This window comes from Corvus moneduloides, chromosome Z (genome assembly GCF_009650955.1).
Source record: "Corvus moneduloides isolate bCorMon1 chromosome Z, bCorMon1.pri, whole genome shotgun sequence".
Classification (NCBI taxonomy): domain Eukaryota; kingdom Metazoa; phylum Chordata; class Aves; order Passeriformes; family Corvidae; genus Corvus; species Corvus moneduloides.
This window is the reverse complement of record NC_045511.1, coordinates 51,601,204-51,622,605: the sequence shown is the minus strand read 5'-3', so window position 1 is coordinate 51,622,605 and position 21,402 is coordinate 51,601,204. Positions and strand designations below refer to the sequence as shown.

General features: G+C 39.5%; 1 protein-coding gene across 2 annotated transcripts in view; it reads left to right on the top strand.

Annotated features, from left to right (window-relative positions):
• PTAR1 (protein prenyltransferase alpha subunit repeat containing 1) overlaps positions 1-17,167 on the top strand; it is a 29,768-nt gene extending 12,601 nt beyond the window's left edge. The window contains exons 4-7 of one of the 2 annotated variants that reach the window (XM_032097180.1): positions 4,515-4,619; positions 8,245-8,458; positions 15,782-16,098; positions 16,655-17,167. In XM_032097180.1, coding sequence (XP_031953071.1) covers positions 4,515-4,619; positions 8,245-8,458; positions 15,782-16,098; positions 16,655-17,000 — 982 coding nt within the window. In that variant the 3' untranslated portion in view covers positions 17,001-17,167. Of the gene's footprint in view, positions 1-4,514; positions 4,620-8,244; positions 8,459-15,781; positions 16,099-16,651 lie in introns of both variants that reach the window. The other variant, XM_032097179.1, reaches the window with a different exon arrangement.
• Positions 17,168-21,402: the final 4,235 nt, after the last annotated feature.

The following is a 21,402-nucleotide window of genomic DNA, read 5'->3' as shown; positions in this document are numbered from 1 at the left end:
CCCACTGAACTACCATTCCTCTTTCCTCCTGCAGTTAATGAGGGTAGTGCTCAACTGATGTCTGCTGTGTGTATTCACTGTTTTCATTTTTACCCCTCTGTGAGTTCTTTCCAGGTTCCAGCTCAGTCTGCTGCCACTACTAGTGCAGGCTATCATAGCTGAGTAGACCTCTGTAGCTACACCGCAAGAGAAGCGGGGAAGGTGTCTGCCCTTTATTTCAAACACATTTCCCTCCTCCCCTCTCCTTTCTTGTACCTGTTGAACTTGTCCAGGAGACATGATGGAGGAGGAGCAGGAATTTACTTTCTTGCTCTTCAGGAGGTGCGGAAACATCAGGTCCTTACAACTTTGTAATCTTAAGACTTTTCTGTAAATCTCGGAGAAATATTCTCTTTCTGCTGCCTAGGTAAGACTGGAGACAGTCTTAAAGCTGTAGTTTCAGGAGGGCTGGAGGGCTGACAAAATTCTGGTAGTCTCTGGGAGTGCATTCATGGAAAACAGCACTTCTGTAGTTAAGGTGCACTGTTGTAGTTGGTGCATTAACAAAATGACCTAGAAAAATGATGGCTGCGTGTAGCTGTCAGCCCTAGTTATGGGAAATCCAGCTTTTTCTTTTTTCTTCTTTGCCGAAGTAGTTCTGAAGGATTCTGCTGTGATCTGTATCTTTCTAGCATCTCAGGTCTAAAAAGGGGGGATGAATGTGATAGCAAAGGGTTTACTGTCATGAAAATGTATAGCTTGAGTGGCTTGCAAGTGATAAAATGGAATTACGAGCTTGTATAAGTACAAGATGTTACAGTAATCTAAATTGTATGATACTTATAATTGATTTTTGGTTTATGTTTTGTGGACTTTCTTTTATTGCAGATGCATTCGTCCTTATCAGTCTGGCTTTTTTTCTGCCTGACAGCTGAGTTAGCTTTTATGTGCATGAGAAGAGTAGTTCAAAGTTGTAAGTGGAATTAAAAATGTTAAGGAATATGGATGAGGATTGTTTTCTCTTTTATGATGTTTATGATTTATCAAAATATACAATTACTGCAGAAGGTAGCCTTACTCCCCAAATTCCTGACTAGTGGTCTACCAGTCAGTGTGTCTTTGAAGCTCTGTTTAGCATCCAGAGAGAAGTACTTGTTACACAAGCCAGTCAGTTTCTCGGGAGGCCAAGGAGCTGCTTTGCTGAATCTGGCCCTACGTTGTTTTAGGCTCCTGCTGGAAGTTTGCTTTTTTGAAGGGTAGGCACTTTAGTTATGTTGACGTATATTTCAGCTTCTCTGTGAAGTTACAGGTCAAGCTAGACAGATGTGTGGCATAATCAGTTACACAGAACAGACTGTGTTCTGTACAGATGCTGGTGATAAATTGTTATCCTGAGGTAGTCCGAGCTGAGAACTGATTGTATGAGATTTGCACTCTGCTTGCAGAACATGATGGATCTGTTGTGGGATGATTAGTTTCTTGTTGCTCAGAGGATGTTTGTGATGCCAGGTTCATCTTGCATTCTCCATACACAAATTCACTGCTTTATTTTAAGGGAAAAAATCATCATAGATGCTAAGTAGCCTGGAAAATAAAAAGTATTCTGGTTGTTTACTGAATAGCAGCCCTGCACACAGTGTGTTTCTTATAATTTATTGACTCTTTCATTTTAGACTGGGATAATCCCTTTTTTGTATGTTGAATTCTGATGAGAGCTTCAGAGATAGTGGTTGACTCAGTAGCACTGAACTTGAAGATAGAGGAAGAGAAAGAAAAGGAAATCCTGTCCTAGGAAAGGACACAGGACTTGGCAGAGCCAAGTCAGAAGACTGAAATGGTGTTGTGGAAGACAAATGAGCATTTCAGCTCAGCTGGCGATCCCAGAAAGTTGTGTCTGGTTAATGAAGCACAGGAGAACACAGAACTTTAAACATGTGATCTAGGCTACATAGTCTACTTTGACTTTGGAGCTATTCTGAACAATTGTAATGTGCCTACTATATAGATTCGGTTTTTTTTACTTTTTTAAATCAGAAATGACTGGGAAGTTACAGAAGGGCAGCAACTATAACCTAAACCCTGAGACCTGAGCAAGAGGTAACTCTACAGCAGAGGAAGACATACTAAAGAATAGGAGATGTGTCACTTCCTGGAACTGAGAGAGGAACCCCTGTTACACTGAATGGGATAAGGGATATCTCCAGCTGTTGATACTAAATTCAGTTGTCCTGTTGAAGGACAAAGAAGTTGAAAACTCTTGCAAGTTAAAATGACCAAAACTTTTATGTAAGTGATTGTAAAGGAATTGTCATAAATGCCTTTGTTCTTCTTGTTTTACTTCCTGGCATGTACAATTGATGAAAAGACATTAGGTAACAAGACACTCTCAAAAGTCAAACATAACTGCTATCAGATATGAATGACTTCAAAGGTGTCAGCATGAAGCAGCAAGTCTAAATTATTCCAGATTATCTTTTGTGAGAGCTATAATCCTTAAGGCTGAAACATTATCTGTGATCCACATGGCAAGGAAGTGAGCTAGAAGTTATGTATCCCAGGTTGGATGTTAGCTGAAAGAGCTTAGAGGAGGTTTATGTGGGTGTGTATGGTACTTCAGTCATACTGTGTTTGCAGTCCTTCGTGAATGGGAGAATCTCTCATTTGAAAATAAATACAGCTGAAAACAGCTTTTCTACTACAGCAGTGAAGGTGGATCTTGTCTGCACTGCTCCTCAACTTTGCAAAAGAGGAAGTTTACTTTAAGAGTGTGTTAAGTGTGAGCCTATTTACTTACAGTGAATGTTTTAATACGGAAAGAGCGATTTCTTCACTGAAAGTTTAGGTTTTGGGAGGTAGATGGCCTGGTAATCTAAATTTTTGTTAAATATGAACATGTATTTGTTTTAAGTATCAGACTGATCTCGGCTGTATTTTCATGCTGTGTGTCATTTTTACCAAAACATCACCTTTTGCATTGCAGTAGTGAGGCAATTGTTCCACCCGCTCCAGTGCTGACCCTGAATCTTTCTTTTGTCTGTTTTCCAAAAGTGAGTGCTCTGGCACAGAACGGTCTGGTCAGTCTGCCACTTCTGGTTGGTATATCTGAACTGCCTGTTAAAAACCGGCTGAAAGCATCCGATCTGAAGCATGCTGGAACCTTGTTGAGATAAAAATAAATGTCCCAGTAGCTATCAGAAGCAAAACTTCTGACAAGGATTTATATATTTCCCCACTCTGCTTCAATTTTCAGTAATATTTGCTCACTGTTAGTGTTGCAACCATTAGCTTCTGACTATGGTTGTAAGATTCAATTACAGCAACACAAAGCCAAAGTACCATATGGAGTCAGTTTCCTACTGAAAACTATCAAGTCAGACAGAAAATATGTACTCACAGAAAGGAAATATGTCAATTTGTTTGTGAGACTCAGGCCATAGCTTTAGGACAGCATTATGTGTTCTGTGACAGACTGCAGAGAAGTTTTGCCTTCTTATTTGATAGCAGATCTTTCCAGAATATATTTTCTCGCATCCCACTGGGGTCTTTTGGTCAGAAAGTTGATCATCTGCTCCTCACTTACTGGAGCCATGCCTATCATGATGAATCAGAAATTATTACAAAAACCAAACTAAAACCCAAACTCATACCAAAATTGCTGCTGCTTCTTGCACTCTCAGTTTTCACTTGTGACTTCTGCAGGTTCTGGGAAATGTGTGTTTTCTTTCTGCACATGGTAGCTTTGGAAGTTACTGTATCTTTACTTCAAAGCTGCTACCTACTAGATTGGAGAATAAGATATGAAGAATAGTGCCCTTGAAGTAACCAGAGATGGGGTGATGCCTACAAACATGCTCAGCACAGGCAATAACAGTTACAAAGCTAGAAAGAAGAGGGTGAGGGGCAAGGAATTCTGTGTAAAGAAGGTAAGAAAGCCAAGTACAGATTTTCATTTTGCTGTGTCTGTTGGAAGTACTTTGGGAAGGGTTGTGTTGGAGGAACATTGTTTTGTCAGGGTAAATTTTTTTTTAACCAGAGATTGTTTTACATTTAAGTTAACTCAGCAATTTCAGCCTTTTTGTTAAGTTTGTAAAACAGTCTACGCAGAGAGAATATTCCCCTTTTCTTTATAAATTTAGGGAACCTTGACACTCTATCTTGAACAGTATTTAAAAACTAAAAGTAAGTGTGGAGGAGTGCTATGTGTAAGAGTATTTTCAGTTATACACAATTACTTAAGGGCTTAATTTCAAGAAGGGATGTTTATTCATGTATGTAACCCTACTGGTAGTTGACTCAGTGATTTCTGGGTAGGTTTGAGAACTAATGGGTTGTATGTGTTCACATGAAGTTCTTTGTGCACATATGGGTAGTACAGTTGAATGGATTAATGCACTAAAGGGTTTTTTAACTTGTGTAGTTTTACAGTGAAGTTCTGTTATGATACAAAGGAAATGCCATGCAATTTGTTACTGGGATTTGTGTTCTGTTTTCAGGTTACTACTTTCATTCACACAGATTTATTTTATCTTTTGTAGGAAAGAATTAATACTGTCTGGCACTTTAAATCCACTTAAAGATTTGCATCTTGGAAAACTGGCGTTAACCAAGTTTCCAAAGAGTCCAGAAACATGGATTCATAGGTTGGTTTCCCTTGCCTTCTATTGACTCCTCAAACATTTTTCCTAGGGTTTTTTTTGTTTCCTGTTCTTGGGTTAAGGAGAGTCATAGATGCAGGAGGATGTCTAGAAATCTATCATATTCTTTGAACCAGTCATTGCAGAATACTGTGCTTTGACTTTTGAAGCTACGTGTCTACATTCTACACTTAGAACTGAAATCATATGTACCTTTTCTGCTGCGTACTTTTTAAATAAAGTTTGGAGGTAGGATAAATTTCCCTAGAGATTTATCATGTCTTGCAGCACCTAAAATTTTCAGCCTGGAAATTCTGATTCCATCAATAGTAAGTATTTGAGCACTGTAAGTTTTTCCTTTCCTTCCAACTTACCGCTATATTGCTTGTCTACAGGCATTTCAGAAAGCAAAGACACTGTTAAAGCCAATATTTATAACCAAAGCTGGGTTCTTTTCCATTTCAATACTGGTCTTTTTGGTTTGGTGAATTTATAATTTGTAACTTAAGCCAAATTGATCAGTCACCATTAGTGGACATTAAAATAACAGATCACATGTTTGGAAAATCTAACTCCAGAATTGTTCAAATGCACCATCTCAGTCATGACTGACCTTAAAATGCCTGTAGCAGAGCCAAGTGTAGTATAGATCCATTCCTCAACTTTAAAAAAAAAACCCAAAAAACTCTGTACATGTGTGATCTTTTTTCATGATAGAAATAAAAAGATAGGTCATCCTTTTATAGACAGCTCTAAAGAGATTTAAATATAACACATTTGGAACTAGCTTGCAATGTTTGTGTTTAACATGTCCAGCACTAGGGCAGCTGTAAAGTTGATACTGCATTGGGGGTTCGTACTCTATAAAGAACATAACAAAACTTACTACATGAGAATTTTTAGAAGGGGAAGTTGTTGGTAAACTCTTCTTTGTCAGTGCATGCATGAGCTTAAAATTATCAAAGTAAACCTAGAAAGCAGTATGTGGAATATTCCAAGGAGTTTCATTGATACAGCAACAACAATAATGAATTTCTTCAGCACTGATTTTTAATTTTCATGTTCAGCTGCTTTTCATCATCCTCATGCTACTAACTTGTGGCTTTGAAGCAAAACTATGTAGTTATAATGGGAAAAAAATCTTGCAGTTTGTCATAGTTTACTTTTTCTACATGGTAGCTAACACTGGAAAAATAAGATTTTTTGCATTTTAATAGTTCTAAACCTGGTGCCATCCATATCATTATGATGATCAATATCTTTTTATCAAATAAGTCATAACATTAGGTTCTTTATATTTATTTGTATTTTAGAAATAATAAAAAATTCTGTCTATGATTTCCATGCAAACTTAAATTGAGAGTGTTTTAATAGTGTCATAATTTGTTGTTCTTTCTCTTATTTGCCTATATCAGAAAAGTAAATTTGAGGATGATTGTACAAATGTTTGGCTTGGATTTGGATATGCTGACCATAATTGATACATGTTAGAAAATAAGATTCACAAAAATATTTTTCTGCATTAGCATAATGACTAATTTGGGGTTTTCTGTTCCCTCATGGTATTACATCTCAGACAGAAGATGCAAAAACCTGTAATGGGGCTATGAATAAAGTACAGTAAACCATATCCACATTGTTTTTTCTTATACATGGCAGATACACTCACTGAAGATGTCAAAATACCTGTCATTCATTTTGTCAGATGACCTCCTGCTATATATTTTGGGGGGTTCAGGTATATATTGTGCATATACAGTCAGTATATCTATTGATTTTGCTGTTGTCACTTAACAATTCTTTGTTTGTAGTAATTCCAGAAACTGTAAGAGCAATAGGAACAAAGGTGAAAGTGACTCCAAATTAGTTGGAGGAAATCTTGCTTAAAACCCCAATAATGCCATGGTATTCAACAGGTTCCAAAAATATATTTTAAGTCTTCTGAGATTGTGATTGCATTGTCTAGAAAGTGGCTCTAATTTAATTTTATATTTTTTGTGATGTTGTAGCCAGAGAGCCCATAAAGTCTGTATTTTTTCCACTCTCTCCTGCATATATAATTTATCAGAATTCCTTGTTTTGTAAAACATGCTCATTTTAAGAAACTGAAATAATTAGAGTTGAAATACTTTGTCTTTATGGTTTTACTCAGAAGCTGATGTTAATGAAATAATACATATCTTTTGTTAAGAGTGACTATGCTCATTGAGATTTTCTGCCTAGACTATTTTTGAATTTTCCATTTCTTGCATACCTCTGGACTGAAGTTAAAAAATACTAAGAGGTGATGTTTGGATTAAAGACATTTTTAAAAATCAAAAATTAAGTCTTCAAAATTACCACATATCCTAAAATACTGTTATACAACAGTCAGAGCATGGTTTGCTTGGCTGTACATCTTTATTTAAAACACATGGTGTATATGAAGAAAGTGTTCATACACTGCTTGTAATTTTCTGCTGAGAGTTTAAAATTGCATTCTTATAAATTATCTTTAATATTGTCTTCCAATACTTTGTCTTTTTTTGATAACGGAGAGGAAAAGATACAATGTGTATGAAACCTACCAGTGAACAAGTATATTATGTTTTCAAATGAGAGAAAAAGCAGATGAAGTAACCATTTTCTTAAAACAGTGGTTGACTTACCTATTTTATATATATATAATTTTATATATGGCTTGTAAAATAGAATTCTCTCTGTAAAGAAAATGAATTTATTAGTTCTATTTTATTTACTGATTTCTTTTAATCAGGAGTGACACCTTTCTGAAAGTAGCAATCATTGGTTTTGGAACTGATGTGAGCCAGTACAAAACAGGATAACCTTTATGTCTCAGACCAGAGGATGTCCATCTCTCTAGAGCATTCCACGTTGGACCTTTGCAATTCCATTAGCATGGGCTGCTCTGCAGAAGTTCACACATCTGTAACCCATTTTTGTAGGACCCTTTTGTGTACAGGCTACAGATGCAGCATTGAGGTTGCCTCTAAAAATACTGCTTAAACTCTGTCCAGAGTAAAATAAAAACCCAAAACATCTAGGAATCTGTGCTTATCTCAGACACATGAAATCAAATATGTGTAATTCATCAGTAAAAACATTTGTTTTGCTTATACCTATAGCCCTTGAAACCATAAACCTTTTGGACTTTGCTACTGCTGGTGATGTACAGAAAGAAATTTGAATTGCAGTGTGCAGTACTGCCAGATGTAAAAGATACTGAGCAGAGTTAATTTTTTATTAAATCACTTTCTTTTATCTCACTTTGGATACTTCATTTTAGTGCTGTGGTAGACTTTGAAAGAGGAGCTCATTAGAAATCTCACACACATTCTGCTTGCACTCTTTCATAAATTTGCTGTTTCCTTCTGTTTTGTTTTAGTATGCTGTGAGTAGCCATGATCGCTTAGGGTGAGCAAACTGGTACAGCTGAGTTGGAGTGTGATCTTTGCGTCACAGCTTTTAGTATGGCAAGTGTTCAGGTGGTTGTTTACTACTCACTCATTACCTAGCTCCAGTGTAGTTCAGAGAATAGAAATACCGGAAAGATTTGATTTATGCAAATGAAAAACTTTTTTTCCTCTTAAAATTGCTCTCTCACCATTAACACTTTACATCGTTTAACCAGACGATGGGTGCTGCAACAACTAATTCAGGAAAACTCCTTGCCCAGTCTTGCGTCTAAAGGAAACTTGGGAGCAGCACCCGTGGAGAGAATTCACCGACTAGTGCAGGAGGAAATGAATGTCTGCTCCGAAGCTGCTGGGAGGTATCCAAGCAACTACAATGCCTGGTCCCATCGCATCTGGGTTTTACAGCATTTGGCAAAGCTCACTGTCAAGGTATAATACAATAGTGAATAAATTCTTGAATTTTCTTATCCAGAAAACCCATATACTGGTTTGCTAAGCAGATTGTATAACATGAGTGAAGAGTATCAGGTGAAGTTATCGCAGGTAGCTAAGAATGTTTTAAGAAAGTGGGCAAAATACTGCAGTGAATATGTTTTGCATTTTCCTTGCCAGTGTAAGCAGATTCTGCTCAGCAGAAATAACACATTTTTCTTGCCTGTGTACGAAGTTATGTTTCTCTCTTAGTAATTGGTGCTAATATGTGTGTGGGAAGAGTATAGATGGGACTGTGAGCTGAAGTAAGGAATGGGCAACTCGTAAGTAATTCTTCCAGCACTAGTCTTGAAATTCCTAGTAGAGAAAAAAGGTAATACATAACAGATATGGTTTTGAACATGTAATATTGTTTTTGTACTCTCGTTTGCCTTACCTGTGGTTTCAGAATATTGAAGGACCAAGTAAAGACAGCAGGAATTTTGGAGAAAGTATAATAGTGCTTGTAACTAATTTCTTCAGCTCCAGCAGTATTTTTTGACAGCATTTACACTGGGGGCTGATTAAACTGTTTCAGGGACGGCAGGGACATTTTATGCAATGTTGAATATTGTGCATGTGTAACATTAAGACCTGCAGCAAATTGAATTAGTTAATGTGACGTGATCTAAAATTATGTAGGCAGTTTTGTAATACTGTGTTTTCTAAGTTGTTATGTGAATTCTTTGTGAATATTAGGCTGACACAGTGACGCATCATTCAGTTTTAACAGCAGCTGCTACATTTTGCCACATAGGGTGGTAAGGGAGGAATTTACAGGACACTATTGAGTCAATATAGCCACTATTTTTGTGTCCATTGCAGAGACAGGGCAGAATTTGGACCCATCTGCCTAGCAAGTTTATATGAAAAGGTAGTTTTCAGAAAACTCAGAAGAATTGTAGGATTGAGATAGATTGGAGGTTAGAAGTTAGGTTTAGAAGTCTATATTAACAGGAAACAGGAAGGTAAGAACCCTTAAAAACAGGCAGAGAAATATTCTTGGCACTCTGGGTTCCTACAAAAAGGGAAAGAGAACAGGATCAGACATTGCTTTCAAGATACTTCTCTGCCTGTTTTTAAGGGTTCTTACCCAGGAAGTTTAATATCTTTACTAGCTTACTAAAGGATGAGAGGAGTTAGCACTGTTAAAGAAAATTCAAGTAATTTTATGCCTTAAAACAAACAAAAAGCTAACACATGTTCTCTGTCTCCATTATACTGGGAGCTGTACTCTGAGGGTCTGGATAACACCTTGAGTGCTCTTTGCACATGCTGCTCCTTAATTTAATTAAAGAGAAATAATTACACTGTAATAGAAATAACTTTATGCAGAACTGGAATTACTCTGTTGAGTTTATTCATTGTCAGTTGTGAGTGCTTTTCGTGACAAATCATAAAGATGCCTGTGAAGGAACTATTTTAAATTTGTTTGGTCATTCCAAAGTTGATTTGCTTTGCCTGCCATCCCAGTCCCCCTGTTGAGCTATTTTTTTAGAATAAAGACTGTGGAAGTGGTGCTTTTGTCTAAAGTTGTCCATCTGATTTCTGTTACCTTTGGCAAAATTTCACTGGTGCTGTTGTTCCTCCACCAATGTGTTTAGCCTGTTGGGAAGTCTCCATGTTGGCTCTAGGTTTTTTTCATGACACCACACACTATCTCTTCAGATGGCCTAGCAGAAGATGTTTGGGATACTGGAAAATTAGGAAAAAGTGCGGAACATAAAAGACAGCTAGAAACTTGAGATAAAATTTGTGTCTAGGTAACTTTAAGAGGCAGAATTATACAGTGATTATTTGCAAGATGTGATGCAAGGAAAAACGCAAATAAGTAGGAAAGCAGGGAAAAAGCAGGCATTACAGTTTTTCACAAAAATAATGCAGTTTCATAGAATCACAAAATGGTTTGGCTTGGGAGGGACTTCAGTCTTGTTCCAACCTTCCTGCCATGTGCAAGGATGCCACTCACTAGATGAGGTTGCTCAAGGCCCCATCCAGCCTGGCCTTAAATATTTCAATGGTTGGGGCATCCACAGCCTCTCTTGTTTCAGTGCCTTGCCACCCTCACAGTAAAGAATTTCTTCCTAATATTTAGTCTAAACCTGCCTTCTTTCATTAACCATTATCCCTTGTTCATTCACTATCTACTCACAAAAAAAGTCCCTCTTCCTCCTTTTTGTAAGTGCACTTAAGGTACTGAAAGGCCACAGTGAGGTCACCCCAGGGCCTTTTCTTGTCCAGGCTGAACAACCCCAGCTTTCTCAGCCTGTCCTAAGAGGAGAGATGCTCCAGTCCTCAGAGCATCTTTGTCACCCTTCTCTGGACCTGCTCCAACAGGTCCACATCCTTATGCTGGTGACCCTAAAGATGGATGCAACATTCCGGGTGGGGTCTCACCACTGTGGAGCAGAGGGGCAGAATCCCCTCTCTCAACCTGCTTGCCATGCTGCTTTCAATGCAGCCCAGGATGCAGTTGGTTTTTCTGGGCTGCAAGTGGGCATTGCTGGCTCTTGTCCAACTTTTCATCCGTGAGAGCACCCAAGTCCTTTTCAGCAGGACTGTTCTCATTCAGTTCAGTCTGTGCTCATGTCTGGGATTACTCCAGCCTGGGTGCAGCACCTTGCACTTGGATTTCTTGAACTCATGAGCCCATTTCTCAAGTTTGTCCGTATCTCCCTGTCTACCATCCCATCCTTTTGTTGTGTCAACTGCACAGCTCAGCTTCGTGTCATCTGCAGATGTGCTGAGGGTGCACTTAATCCCACTGTGTGTGTTTTTGATGAAGATACTCAAGAGCAGCAGTCCCAAGGCAGAGCCCTGAGGGACTTGTCACCAGTATCCACCTGGACATAGAGCCACTGGCCGCGCCCCTCTGGCTGCATCCATCCAGCCAGTTCCTTGCCCACTGAGCAGACCTTCCATCCAATTCCATCAAGTCTGTCTCAAATTTGGAGATGAGGCTATCATGTGGAACCCATACTATACGCCTTACACATCTAGATAGTTGACATCTGTTGGTCTTCTCTTGTTGACCACTGCTATTACTCCATCATAGAAGGCCACCAGATTGGTCAGGCACAATTGCTGGCTGCCTTGTATCACCTCCTTGTCTCATATGTGCCTTAGCGTATCTTGTGGAAGGATCTTCACCATGATCTTGGCAGGCACAGAGGTGAGGCTTACCGGTCTCCAGTTCCCTTTTTTCCAGTAACTGGGGACTTCCCCTAACTGCCCCGAATTCAGATATGATGGACAGTGGCTTAGCAACATCAACCAGTTGCCTCAGAACTCTGTAATGTGGGTCTTCAGATCCAATATACTTGTGGCTGTTCGGCTTCCTCAAGTGGTTCTGAATGTGCTCTTTGCCTGTAGTGGGAGGGACTTCACTTCTCCGCACACGAATCTAGAGGATCAGGGACTTGAGAGAAGTGGGAGGCCTGACTGCCAGGCCAGCGAAGACTGAGATGAAGACCTCAGTAGAAGTTCTTCATCTTTCTCCATATCAGTTGCCACCAATTCACCCTTCGTGCTTATCAGTGAGCATACACTCTCCTTGGTCTTTTTTTTCTGACCCGTGTACTTACATAGTCCCTTCTTCTTCTTTGCACCTCTTGCCAAGTCCTGTTCCAGCTTTGCCTTGGCTATCCTGACCCCATCCCTACACATTCTGTATGGGTTGTTTACTTGCATGGTGTCTCATGGTGCACCTTCGGCAATTTCTGTGTTTGAATATCTGAAAAGTATGATAAATTTCACTGAGGTGCAAGACTGGAACCATACTGAAAAACTGTCAAATAAAACAATCACTGATTCTACGGCCATTTAGTTCTTGCAAGGGTGCCTGAAATTAATGAGTACCGGTATTAGTTAGGGCCATATTTCTGCTGTAATGCAAACTTGACCTGCAGTTTGAAGTGTACAAGGAAGCAGAGGCCCAGAAACATAAATTGTGTGTTGAATTATCATTTAAATAGACTTCTAAAAACAAGTTTATCATTAATGAAGCTGTTGGCCTGCTTTGGAAGATTTCAAGAGGTAGGCTGTTTAATAGGATTTTGATTGGTTTTTTTCTGTTGTTTGATAATCCTAATGCTACTGCAGACTGAATCTCAGCTCAGTCTATGGGAAAAAGATTTAAAATGCTAGAGGAGAAGGTTTTGGCCCAGTAGGAAGATTTTCTCATAAGGATATAGATATTTCTTCTTTCTTATGCTAGACAGTCAAAAGCATTATCTTCTTTCAATACATAAATTTCAATTTGTTCTAGCTGCAGAATTTGAATGGCATTAGCAAGTTTATGTAGGGTTTGAATAGCGTTCATTAATATCAGTCAAGGATTTGTCAAGAATAATCTTTCTGTTACTGGAGTACTTGCCTTGGAAAGGCTGATGTCAGCTTTCTCACATGACTGTAGAGTTAGTAGCGTTAGATCATAGGCTCCAGATACCTACTAAAAGGTGGGTGCGTAATTAGTTAAAGAACCCGGGTAAGAGAGTGGTAGGGGTGTAGTCTTAAAATTCATTGCTGGGGTTCCTACCCCTGCCATGGAGCCCTGGGAGAGGGGCCCTGAGGGCACAGACACGGGGCTTCCCTGTCCCTGCTCAGCCTCGTTCCCATGGGTTGGTTTGTGTTCCCTGCGCGGGCAGAAGGACCCTCGGGTCCCGTGACTGGAACAGTTCCTCAGCAGAGCTCCGGCCATGCGGCTGGAGAAATAAACATCTCTGAAACATCTACCAAGAATCCGTCCATATTTCTTTTCCACGGGCCTTGCTGTCTCACACATGTTGCAGTAATCCCCGCTGCAACACACACTGTGTTGTTTCAGTGAAATCATGCAGGTAGAAAAATAGGATGTAGTTCAGCAAGGATTTACAAACTTTTTTGTTTTCTTCAGTTTGGAATACTCAATTTCATAATTACAGGATGGAGAGCAAGCAAACAAGTGGTGGGGTAATTGTCATGAGGCAACACTTCTCTTGTGTGGTGCCCAGAACACAGCATGTTCACGAGCCACGAAGTAGTTTTTCTTCTAGCCATCCCCAGTATAGCCTTAGGTTTTTTTTAGATGACTGGGTCTCCAAGGTACTAGTTTCTGCGACTGGACATTGCTGGATTTATCTAGTTATCCTTAAAAGCTTGTTTCCCCAGTTCCTTTTCATTTCCCCAGTGTCCCAGACCAGGGAGGAGGTTTTTGTCTGCAGTTTATGGTTGGAAAAGTGCTCTAAAACAACCAAGCAAAGAGTCAGTCAGGGATGGTGTAAGAGGGAGTGCAGACCCAGAGGTCAAGACAAAGATCACTGAACACACATGTCCTGTTCTGGGGGAGGCTGCCAGTTCCATGGTAGCCAGCTCACCACCAGAGGTAGGAAAGAGATTGTCAAGAGTGGGAAGGAAGGAAATTTCATACAGTTTCCTCTTTATTCACAGAACAGTGACAAAGGGCTTGTACAAGGGCTTGTACCGATAGAGATGGAAATGGAGAAAGCTGGCTTTGTAAGAAAGCGCTAAGCAAAGCATACAGTCCTAAGAAAGAACCTCTTGGAATTCAAACATTAGCTGGCTTTTTCTTTTACTTCCAGTTGTTTGAAGCATCTTCCACTGGTACTCCAAGGTTCCTAGATAGGAGGCTCTGTTTTTTGTAGATCTCAGGAGGTTTTAATGGCAATCTTCTGTGTTGCTTTCTTGAAAGAGGTATTCTGGTTCAGATAAGGAGTGATGCTGGGAATAATTTTGTTGCCTTTGTACAGGGAGTTAAAATGCGTAATTAAGATGGTCCCCTGTAAATTTGTAGCTTATAAATATTTCACATAAATGAATTGGATTCTTCCAAGGTCTCAGTTGAGCATAAATGTGTGTAGTACCTATCACAGCTGAATAAAGGCTGATCTGATTTTTCTAAGCCTTATGTTGTTCTTAACAGACTCGTAAATTTTAAAGTTCAGAAGTTTAAAATACTAAGCTCAATTGAGAAGGGAAAAGCTGGTCTTAATGGTTAAAGTCCAGATCTGGACATGGAATTTTAGCCTCCTTAAGAACACTGTGTGTGGACTGTTACTTAATACTTCACTTGAGATTGCTGATGTGTAAAAGGAAGGTAATGCTGGTATCTTTTGTCAGGATTTAGAAAAACATGTTGACTGTCTTGGGTAGAAGACACTGTTTGCATTGTATTTGCTCCAATTTCTTTTAGATCAGATGCCCCCAAAAAAGCTGTATAGCTGGCCTTGTGTGTTTCCATGGTTTTCTTTGTGGGAGTCTGTGGCTTTTGTGCTGCAGTATCAAAAAGAAAGACTTCTTCCTATGAAACTTGTTTTGCATCAGCTGGTCCTGTTAAGTGATGTAGGTAGCTTAGGAGAAGAGATTAAAAGCAGGAGCATATCAGTAAGATTATATTCAAAGTCTTTAGAAGTGAATGAAAAAGGTAGTGTTGGTCTCTTTGGATAGTTTAAGCTCCAGAGGAGAAGTAGTGTGAGGAAAGAGGTGTTAAGGCCTGTAAAAAGAAACCAAATCACTGGCTCTAACAGAGAAAGCAAAGTAAAAGAAGCTTTGTCTGGTAGCTAAACCTGCATTTCTCTCCGGAAATGAATTTTGAACGTTTAAAAGCACTCAGAATTAAGAGACAATTCATAGGAGCCAGCAGTGTTAAAAACAGAACTGTAGTTGGCATTTAACTATTTACTAGAGTTGTTGTGGAAGCCTTTCTAGGGGTTCTTCAGTAGTAAAATCAAACAACTTGATTATGGACAAGTAGTTTTGTATTTCACAGGCCCTAGGACTTTAAACGTAATGCTGTGGTTGACATTCTCTCATGGAAAATGAAGGTGTAAATTAAGTTTGGGTTTTATTCTTTTTAAGCAACTCACCCATCTTCTGACACCCACAATCTGCTGGGTAAAAACTAAAATTCTTAAACCTAATAGCACTGTAGTTTCTGCCTTCTCTAAGTAGTATTTATTGCTAAACATTCTGAGATTCTTAAACCATTGCTTATTTCATATCATAAGTGGTTTGGGTTTTTTCCCAGTCAGCCTGTGGGCAGGTTTCTGAAAAGCCTGCCTTTTCAGAGTTTGGAAGAAGTATTAATTTGTTTCCTGCTGGGATGCCGAGATGCTTTTCAGCACACAGTGGAAAAGGCTCAGTGATATATCATTTTTCTGTATGTTCTTAAACTATTACCACAGTGGCTGAAATCCCCAAACAAGAGGTTACCTTAATACAGAAGCAGTGGTGGTAGGTTCCTCCTTTTTACTGGATGATAACTCGCGCTGAATTTTGTTTCAGGTTCTCCTCGATGAACTTTCATCCACTAAATATTGGGTATCCATGCATGTCTCGGACCACAGTGGATTTCATTACCGCCAGTTCTTACTCAATTCCTTGATACGCAGAACAGTGACTGACAATAACATACTGGTACAAAATCAAATGGTAAATGAACAAAACCCTAGCCTTCAGAAGCGGGAAGAGAGTGCAGGGACAGAAGCTGCCTGTGCAGAGGAGCAAAGTGTGGATCTCCCCTGCCGTTTAGATGAAGAGATGGAGCTCTGCACTGAACTGATTGATAATTACCCAGGGCATGAAACATTGTGGTGTCATAGGTAAGAGGATTTGGTTAAAAGTGTTTCCTTCTGATTTGTGGATGATTCTTCATGTGATATTTCCAAACAAATTGTTCTGTTTTTAGAAAGTACCACTCAATAAAAGATTTTTTAAGCTATTATGTATTAAGCCTTTGGAAAATGTTCAAGAGCATAATCAGAACTAATGCATGGGAAGTTTGATTTGGCTTAAATATCTTGTGGTGTAAGCTCCACTTGTCTCTTTAATTTGTACAAGACACACACAATGCTGTTAATGAGCCTCCTCGCACTTTAAATGTTTAAACAACAAAAAATGAGCAAAATGTAGATGGAAGATTGGCTGCAGAAAATTTCTGCTTTAGTAGCTGGGTGCAGGTTCCTGACTAGGTAACAGCAGATTTGCTAAAGTGACGTGGAGCCTTTCTAGTAGAGCATGAGCAGAGACAGCAGATTTGTGTCTTTGAGGGAAGTCTAGTGGGATGGCAAATGAATTGAAACAGTTCAGCAGCAACAGCAGGTTATTTTCAGTGCATGACTTTTTTTTCTTCTTTTCTTTCCTTTTCCTTTGAAGAAGGTGTGTATTCTACCTTCAACAGCACTTAAGCAACAAACTTCCTCTCCTGAGTGCAGTGGTATCATCTGTGGACAGCGGTGATGAAACTCTGAATAATTCCCACCATGGTCCTGCAACAAGTCACATGGCACAAGCTATGGATGTTGATGGTTTGAATGAATCCAGTAGCAAACAAGGTTATACCCAAGAAACAAAACGCCTGAAGCGTGCTCCTGTGCAGGACTCTCTTGGTCCAGAAATGGAATACCGGTTTGTTGATAAAGTATTATCAACTTGTAGGGATGTGGACCAAGTCAGGTTTGCTACTGCTTATAGAAAATGGTTGGTTACTTTTTTAGGTCAGTGAAGGAAGCGTTTAAAGCTTTCAGGGTTCTTCTCTTAGTGCAATATTCTCTTTTCAAATGCATGTCTTGGTTGCAAGTGTTAGCTAACTCTGTGTTTCTCTCTCTTTTGATGGTGTAGTGGTTTGGTCCAAAATACTCATTACTGTTTATCTGCAGTGAGATAAGAATTAGGAGAAATGCAAAGCAGGCACCAAACTTGAAAGAATATAAAGAAGTTTATTAACAGACCTAAAAGAGGGAAAAAAAAAATTATACCACCTTCAGAACTCTCCTCCTCCCCCCACCTTCCTCCCTTATCCCACTGACAATGTAAAAAGACAACCCTTAGGATGTTCAGTCTGTTTACCACTTCCATAATAACCTTGTTCAGTCCATTTAGAAAGAGAAGTCTCTTCTTGCCCATGCTATGAAAACGTTATCACAACGAGACAGCCGCCCACTTCCAAATATTGTTCAGTCCATTTAGGAAGAGGAGTCTCTCTGCCTGCGTGTGAGTCCTTTCCCCCGACTTGCAGCTTTTCCCGCAACTGCTTTCGAGGGTCCACTCTTGAAGTTTTTTGGGGTACAGTTTTAAGGTTGAGCCGTTCAGAAACAAAAACAGAGGCCCTTCTCCTTCCCTGGGAGCAAAGGGTCTTCATCATCTTCATCGTTAGGACTATCTCTGGAGGATCTCTAGGAACTGAGGTTTTCTCCTTTCCCGTTTGGAGCAAAAGTCCTCATCTGGTTCATCTCTCCCTGTCCAAACTTCTCATGAAATTACAGCTGCCTCAGCATCTGCCTATCTCAGCGCAGGTGCTTTTGCTCACGAGCTGAACACTCCACCCCCCATATCTTCATGAAATTACAACAGGATACTCTGATATATCATAGCTTCACAACAGAATTTCAGCTTTAAGCATCTCCTCTCTCTCTTCCCTCAGGTTTTCAGCTCTTCACAGCAATAAAAGGGTTACTCTCACCTCGGCCTTGCAGCTTTGCAGCTGGAATGTTGAATTTTTCTTATCGCAGTGGAGAGGGGGGAGAGCCGAGCCGCTCCGGCTGCCCACGGCAAGGCAGTGGGGGGGTTCCACGGCTGGAACAGGTCCATCGGCTCCAGGATGGCCGTGGCCCGGCCCGGCCTGGCCCAAGCAGGGCCTGGCCGGGCCCGCTGGCCCCCACACGGGGCCCGCAGCCACCTGTGCCAGCTCCGGAAACGAGAGAGAGCTTGGAGGGGGAGTTTGCCTATTCTTAAATGTGGATCACAGAGGCGGTCACAACTCTAAGTGGCTTAGAGAATTGTCCATATTCAAACTGGCCAGCTGATAGGTTCTATCAGGTCCCAGAGGAAACTGTAAGCACCCCTTAGCAAGGACGTCCCTTCCGGGGCTATGCTTGCTAACCTATGACAGATGGTCAGTCCTAAAGTTCAATTTCAGAATAGAAGTCTATCACTTGTTAAAGAACTGGCATAGATTTTTATTAAGCAAATGCAGTTTGTTCCTTAATCTTCTAAGAAATCACTCTTGTCAGCTTCCTACCATGGCATTTTCTTATTTTTTAACTTCTGCATTAACGTGGACTTTGTATCATTCAACTTAAAAAAAAATTGAGGTAAAAGAAAAAAAAGTTTGAAATGCTTGTGAAACAGTGTCTGAAAAAAGAATGGGAGAATCTGTCAGTATCAGCTAAATGTGTTTCCAGGTTGTTCCTATATGGCATCATGCTAATACCTTACTGGATCCAGACTATATTTGGTGAGTGCTATTATTTTTGTGTAGCAGTCTTTGGTGGAACACCGGAATACAATGTTTCATTCTGAAGGCTCCAGTAACAGTATTGAAGCCATCATGCCTTTTACTGTTTTAACTGGGTTTTTGTTTGCTTATCAATTGTCACATTAGCTTGATAGGAAAGTCTATGAGGTTGAAATCCTGATGAGTAGATACAGGAAAGTGTGGCAGAAAATAGTTCAAACACACAGTCACTTACAGTCAGAGCTGTATTTGGCTGTATTTGGAAATAGTTTTCTTAAAACAGACTACTTTACCTTCATTTCTTACTTGGTGTTTATTTATTTATTTTATTTCAACAATCCAGAATTAATCATACTTGATACACGTCTCTGGATGTATTATTTACACTACAGATTCTCACCCTGCTAAATCACACATTGGTAACTTGTATTTAACCAAGACCCTACAAGTCCAGTATTGGAGGGAGTAAAAAGTAACTCTTCCAACTGGTCATTGAGACTATTCAGTTAAAAAAAAAGTGGCAGCAGGGGGGAGCTAACTATTCCCTTTTGTTGTTTTGCAGAGCCACAGTCTTCGGGGTTTTTTTTCCTTTTTTACTTTTCCTTAAGAGCTCTACTCCAACCATACACCTCTGTTTACATAACTGTAAATTTTAAGGGAATTTGAAATCAAGTGTGGATGGTGTATTTTGTAATTTACTTAGAACTTGTCTGTAAAAGGGATTTTTTACACTAGTAGAATTGTGCTGGTCCACAGACCCAGGGGAAACATTCTGCAATTGTAGAAGTCTGTACAATGGCAACATCGCCTCTTTTAAAAACAAACTTTTCTCTGGGAGCATTAGATTTTTAAGTTGGTGTCCTTGCCAGAATTGCTTTATATATCTCCTGCCCCAAATGCCTCTTGACGATAACTTTCAAGATGCTGTTTCTGTTAGGCAAAGAAACATGAGGGAGAAAAAACACAGGTAGTGTGCTCAAAAGGTATCACTTTGAATCAAAAAAAGCGCTCAAAATGTGAACTTCCCACACTTCTAAGTAGTTTGATGAATGGGATTTACTGTTGCATCTCAAAGTGAGAACAGACCACCTGTATTGTTTGAGAGTATGTTCATGATTCGTTTCAGGCACAAAGTTGCTAACATTGACATTTCTAAATGTACACTGTTCTGTTTACCGTACCTAGGTAAGACTGATCTAGGCTTGAGCATCTCTGTGTCAAAGCTTTGTCTCAGAGGCATCCACATCTGCCCCTCCATAGGTAGGGATGTATTACATGGTCGTTTGTTTTGAGGTGCTATGGGATGCTGTCTTGGTTTGGTTGATGGTTTTAGTTGCAGAAGAATGTAATTGTTGTCTGAAGGCAATGTGGAATTGGCTTGAGAGAATGGTTTTGTCATAAGATGTCACCTCAGTGATCACTGAGAAATGGGTAGGTTCAAGTATAAACAGAAGTCTGAACTTAAGAACTTAACTTGAGCAAGAACTTCTATGCATCTCAGAGGACCTGGTGTTTATTGAATGTGGATGATACATTAAAGTATGTGTAGTAGCCTGGGTCAGCTTAATTAACAGTATCCCATTAATGACTCATATGAACCTGGAAAGTGTGAAGTCAAGGGGGCGATGTTATTAAAGATCAGATTCTTGGTCCTAGATTACTTAGTAATGTATTTGTGCGTTCCATTTACCTTGGCAAAAATTACCTGTTTATGAGAAAAATATTAGTGATAGGAGCAATCTTGGAAGTGGGAGCATGATAAGAAAAATTTCTTGAACTGTGGAAGGGAAGAGATGCTCTCTTCTTGCACTGGAATGATTGAGGCTTTCAGAAGAAAATACTAATATTAGAATCTGACTTGAAACCCATTATATAGTTCTTCTAGAACCTAATCTGGAGTCTTAGCATTCTTAGAGCTGTACTGTGGAAGTTCTGCGCTATTGAACTTGACATCATAAACATTTAAGCAGGTGCCCTCATATACACGTGTAGTTCCTGTTCATGTCAGCACAAGTGATGCATTCTTGTAGGAAGACAAGATTTGGTCCTATGTAACTTAATAGAGTTGTGTTGAATTTTAGTACTTGGAAAATGTTCTGAAAACTGAATAGAGATGGTGCTGATATTCTTATTACTTTTGCATAACACTGATGGCTGTAGTATAACTCATAAGAGTGGGTTTTTAAAGTCTGCACCTGATGGAAATATTCCCCCACGCTTTACTTTTTAACCAGTTAGAACAGTTACATTTAGAAATGTTTATGGACCAGAAAACTAAACAGTGAAATTGAAACAAGTCATATCTTTCTGTTTGACAGTAAGCTGTTAAATTTGTGCTTTAGTTTTTTAATGGTAACAATATAAATTGTGTGAAAGAGGAAAATAATACCTAAATTGCTTCAGACTTTCAATGTCCTGAAGCCTCATGCGCAAAATTATTGAAGAGATCCTTCTAGCCTACTGCATTAAGCTCAAAACTGATTTGAAGTTCTGGAACTGTGATCTTTGCAGCATGCCTGTCTAACCACATGGTATTACTGCAGAGTCCCATTTGGGCACTGCTTGAAAAAAAAGAAAGTGACTTTAGGCCATTGGTGGTTAACATACTGAGCATGACTACTTTACATAAGGCATTTCAGCTGTCTTGTGTTTTGGAGATCTGAGACTAAAA